Raw genomic sequence first — 5,331 nt, forward strand, 5'->3', positions numbered from 1 at the left:
TTTCACGGGCATACGGACTCTTAGTAGACCATATAAAAGGCCCAGCTATGGAGGTTTTCAATCAAGAAAAAACAGCTAAATATATACTGTACATTACTGTATCGTTTTGCAACACTGGCCAGCCCAGTACTACTCCAGCTATGTCTCAGCAGATTCCCACAACACTCAGCAACATAACTCCCCTTGTTTTCTTGCCCAAACATGTACATCTCACATACTCCAGCTAAAAAAAAAATAGTACGTCCATGGCATAGCTCGCGGCCAATATAGACAGGGGTAACAGTACCTAACACCGTCGTGGACGCTACTCTTGCGACACGGTCCCAAATCCTCGCAACAGCTGACAGAGGGCACACTCGATGTCATCATGAAGCGCGGCGGCTCGTGCGGGTTCTCGAGGCCCACACTCCAAAGACAAGGAACCAGGACACGAACAGGATCGCCCAGCATCGGATCGACCCAAACTGGATCCTCGGGAAGACCTGCAAATGTACCAGGATGGTGCAAATTACACACCACTGCAGAAACAGTGAGTAAGTATCATCTGAACAAGTGCTGGCAGTAAAATTTCAGAGCATGCCAATTAAGTATGTTTGAGAATCAAAGCTTACTAACAAATCTTAGTGAGATTATTATAGTCAATGAGCAAAGGCCTCCCAGAAGCATGTGAAGAATGATTGCAGCGGCTCTCTGCACAGAAATTCCAAAAAAGAGGAAATATTATACACGATAACAGAGAGAGAAATGAAAACATTTGCAGTTACAAACATGATGAACTTACAACCTAGAGTCATAGGCTCATAGGCTGCATCTAAGTTTTGTACTTCTTCCGTAAACTAATATAAGAGTACTTCAGAGTTCAGACTAGCTAGCTTAGATCTACAAACAGTTTAGTGGCTTCTCACACAAATTTTTAATAAAGAAGATAAGATACAGCACAAATTAACTTCTGACATGTCACTGGTTGTTACTCTACTGCTCTGTTTTGTGAAAAGAAAAAAGCATGCACAAGTATGCATTAGTGCACAATAGCAGTGGGCACTGATAATTTTAAGATGCAAACCACATTCAGAAGATAAAGTTGATAGGAACCACAAGATTTAAAACTACTTGCGCACAAATATAAGGTATGTATGTCTACTGCAGTTCTGCACTTGTGAAAAGAAGAAATAGAAGAACTTCCAATGATCCTGTCCAGAAGAGTGACACCAAGTTTTATCTTTGTAACGCCACAGCACGCACAGAAATAAGAATGAAGGTTTGAGGGATCGATACCTTGCCGACATGTGGAGCAACAAACCATGCAAGAAGCACAAAACCCAGGGCGATGGCAACAAAAGCTCCACTTGTCCCGAACTTCCGCCTCGCGTGTGCTGCCCTCGCAGCCGTAACACTATAGTCTACAGAATTATTACTTGGGCTAACTGGCACTTCTTCATTGTTGTGCCTCTGAGAAAACACGAAATGCGTGTTGTGAGGGTTGAACCATGACGATATCTCGCAGAGCCGCTGCCTCCGTACCGCCGCGAGGGCGACCGGGTCGACGAACGCGTCCGCCCTGTAGTGCAAGTAGGAGAGATCCCTGGTGGACGTCCTTTCCCTCAGAGCTTCGTAGTCCTTCAAGGAGGCGAGCACCATGTTGAAATCCTCGGGCCTCACGTTTGTGGCGACGTTCCCGCATATCTCGCACACGGTGGAGCCGTGGCTGATGAACCACTTGAGCGCGCACGCGTAGTGCGCGAGCGCGAGCTCGTTCTTGCAGGAGCATCCGAGGTTCACGACGTCGTCTTGCCGTTGCAAATGGCCGGATTCGATGTCGGTGGCGCACTTGAATATCTCCCCCTCGGGGCTTATGAACTCGAGAAACGTGGGAGCATCCTTGCTGGTGGAGGTTTTGGTGGTGTCATTGCTTGGGTCCTTGTTGACCGAAGGGTCTGGAGAAGGCGGCACGATGCCTAGGAAACCGAGAGCGGACTCGCCTCTGAGGTCGGGCTCCACGCAGTGGCACACCCGGCAGAGAGCGAGGCCGTCGTCCTTGTCGGTGCTGCAGGTCGACACACGGGGGTTGCTCGGTTTTTGCTGGCCGTGTTCCGGAGTCGGTGACTTGGCGGCGGCGGCATCAGGCTTTCGGCCGCCGTCCGGTTGCTGCACATGTTGCTCCTCGACGCCCATCGAGGCAATGGGCTAGTGGTGACCTTCAAAGCTCAAAAGTGTGCCTGATGTAGCACTTGACTTGACCTGTAAAAAATGGAAAGGAAGTTGAGTAACTAAATAAGCATTGTGCTAGTAGAGACTAGAGATATAGGTAGTTAATGAGAGAAGGAAACTCTCATTAGCTAGATCTTTCCCAGTTACTACTAGGAAGGTAAAATGATTCAGTGAGGAATCACTGGGCAAGCAACCCAGACCAATGATGGGAGCACAGCATTACCAGTAATAACTTATTACTAGGGACGGCACAACACAAGAAGGGGATGGGTATTACTCTGCACTAGTGGTCAGGACAGAAATCAGAAAGGCTGTAAACTGATAAATCTGGGGGATGGGAGGGGAGGAGTTACCTGGCCTGGTCTTGGTGGAGGAATCGAGCGGCGGAGCCCAGGAATGGCGTCTGCGGCGGCACCGGAGAGGGGAAGAGAAGAGAAATCCGGTGAGACGGCCGGCGACCCACAGGCAGCAGGGTGGGCAGCGAACGGAAGGTTGGAAAGGGGGATCCTTTATTACCTAGCTTGCTTGGAGCCGAGCAGCAGCGGCAGCCTTGGACGGACGGACGACGGCGACGACCGGAGGAGGCGGGCAGGCAAACAATCGGAGCAAGGCGAGAGGCGAAGCGAAGCACCTGGCGGCGCCGGAGCCGAATCGCCCGCCCGCCCGCCCGGAGGAGCAAGGCAAGGCCAGATTTTTCTTTTCTTTTGTTTCCCCTCTCCCTCCCTCCCTCCCTCCGGCGTTGTTTAATTTTATAAATTGGTAGGTGAGGTGAGGCGAGGAAGAGGAAGACGGAAGAGTCAGTGGTCGCCTCGCCTGCTGGCTCGCTCGCTCTTTGGTGGGGCCGCCGGCGATGTGGGCCCCGCCTCCAGCCTGCTCCGTTCCAGTCCACGACGGCGATGCCGATTTTCACGCGTTAAAATCTCCACCATAAATAATACTACTACTAGCAAATACTCCGTAGTATTATGCACAGGGTTTATTCTTTTCCTATTTTTAGGTGCACAATATTTTTTCTTGATTTGAAAATTAGTGTGTGCAATCTCTATCTATATCTATATCTTCTATAACTATATACTACCTAAAAGAAACTTATGTCGCCCGCCCTTGGTCCATCCTCCTCGTGCGACCCCTTTCTACGCTTTCATTTTTGGTAATCAGATCAATCTTTGGTAACCAGATCACACTTTTCTTAGGCAATGCAATAAATTCCCCGGTGGCGATCGATTTCTTCTTTGGTAAGCATGGTAATACAATACATTATCTTTCTTGAAATTCAATGAACTTTTTTTGTAAAATCAATGATATGTTTTCAAATTGAATGAACTTTCTTTCAAATTCAATGAACTTTATCAAAATTCATTGTATTGTTTTTCCAAAATCTACTAATTGTTTTCAATTTCAATGTTTTTTTTAAATATGATGTACTTCTATTTTAAATTTGATGAACTTTTTTCAAATAGATGATTTTTCAATAATTAATTAACTCTCTTCAATATGGTTGGACTGTTTTTCAAATTTGATGGATCATTTTTCAATTTTTGTGATTTTTCCAAATTCAATGAACTTTTTTCAGAATCATTGATTTTTTTGTCAAATTCGTTACCTTTTTTGAAGTTTTCTGAATTTTCTTTGAAATCCATGAACATTTTGAAATTCATGATTTTTTTGTTTTTGGGGTATTTTTGTTCCTTTTGCGGAAATCAATGGCTGACTGGTCAATAGTTTAACCTCTACTGGTCCAATGCGACCGAGCAACCAAAGGGGAATACCGGTGAGATGTGACCGAGCTATCTTCTACGTGGGTCGGCCCATGATCGTGTGCGCGTGAGAGCCAGTATTGATAAACGACGCTTAGAGCGCCGATTAGGAGCTACCACGCTTGATTATGGGCAGCCCTTTGTTCAGCCTATTGCGGCTCAGGACGGGCCACTGAAAAGGAATGTTCCAATAACTGTGTTAACGGGCTGGGCCGCTGAAAAGGAACGAGCCACGCGCCAAATATGACAAATAGCAGTGACGTGGTCGACCGAGAAGAAATGTGTTGCATCCTGGTCCCGTCCAATTAGATGCTCCTCTTCCGTTTTGGGAAAATTCTCCCACACCGACTTTCCTATTTTATTTTTTGTGTTTCTTTTTGTTTCTCTTTATTTATATTTATTGTTTCCTATTAAATTCAAGCATAATTTTTGAGTCCTCAAACATTTTCTGATTAAGAACATTCTTTAAATTCAAAAATAATTTTGGAAATGATGAAGATATTTTAAATTTTAGTATATATTTTCAATTCATGGGCATTTTTTCAATTCGCGTCAATTTTCCAATCCCAAATTTTTTAATAATCAATTTTTCTTGACTTTACAAACCATTTTCTGAATTCATGAGCATTCTTTAGAATATATTTTGGACTTTTTTGAATTTGTGAACATTTTTGAATTAATGATTTTTTATTTTGTGAACATTTTTTATTATACGATCGGTTTTTAAATTCGGATTTATTTCGAAAATTGCAAAAAAAAAAAAATCTGATTTTGTGAACGTGTTTTGTATTCATGATAAGTATTCAATTCATGAAATATTCAATGAATTGGTGAATAGTTTTTGAATTCAAAACTAATTTTGGAAATCATGAACATTTTTTAAATTCATGAAAACTCTTTGGTGGGCCCATTGTCGTCCAGCCCTAACGTTTTTTCTTGGGGCCACCCGTGGTACTTTTAGTCCTGGTTTGTGTAGGAGTAGGTCATAGGATCATGGGAAACCCAAAGAAAGTGCCAGATCTGGACAGGGCCGACGCGCGCGACACCACCCCTGACCTGCAGCTGCCATGCTGCCGGAGCACGCTCAGGGCACCGCATCGCTGGCAGCACGCTCAGGCTGCCGCACGCTTAGGCCGCCACATTGCGGAACCGCCTAGGCCACCGTCCCGAGCGTCCACTGCCGCCCCGCCGTCCCGCTGCGCCCCACCCCAACGAAGCGCCTCCACGCGCCGAGGCTGCCCAGCGCCAGTCGAGATGGGTGAGAGGAGGAGGACGATGCCCCGCTGCCGCCGAAGCCAACCGGGCTTTGCCCGCGGGCGCCTGCCGACGGCGGCGAGGGGAGGAGGGAGAGGGACCGCGGCGGCTA

The 5,331-nt window shown here is 46.2% G+C and overlaps 1 protein-coding gene across 6 annotated transcripts; it reads right to left on the bottom strand.

Annotated features, from left to right (window-relative positions):
- Window positions 1-54: 54 nt before the first annotated feature.
- LOC119366646 lies at window positions 55-2,928 on the bottom strand. Of its 6 annotated transcripts, XM_037632412.1 has the most exons (5): window positions 2,725-2,928; window positions 2,562-2,611; window positions 1,276-2,238; window positions 612-690; window positions 55-518 (listed from the first exon to the last, which is right to left on the bottom strand). In XM_037632412.1, the coding sequence occupies exons 3-5, from the start codon at window positions 2,170-2,172 to the stop codon at window positions 211-213; spliced, it is 1,284 nt and encodes a 427-aa protein (XP_037488309.1). In that variant the 5' UTR covers window positions 2,173-2,238; window positions 2,562-2,611; window positions 2,725-2,928; the 3' UTR covers window positions 55-210. The 6 variants fall into 6 exon arrangements, with proteins under 6 accessions (XP_037488309.1, XP_037488310.1, XP_037488311.1 ...); XM_037632413.1 differs by lacking the exon at window positions 2,562-2,611; XM_037632414.1 differs by lacking the exon at window positions 2,725-2,928 and having other exon boundaries at window positions 55-482; window positions 2,562-2,717.
- Window positions 2,929-5,331: the final 2,403 nt, after the last annotated feature.

This window comes from Triticum dicoccoides, chromosome 2B (genome assembly GCF_002162155.2).
Source record: "Triticum dicoccoides isolate Atlit2015 ecotype Zavitan chromosome 2B, WEW_v2.0, whole genome shotgun sequence".
Taxonomy (NCBI): domain Eukaryota; kingdom Viridiplantae; phylum Streptophyta; class Magnoliopsida; order Poales; family Poaceae; genus Triticum; species Triticum dicoccoides.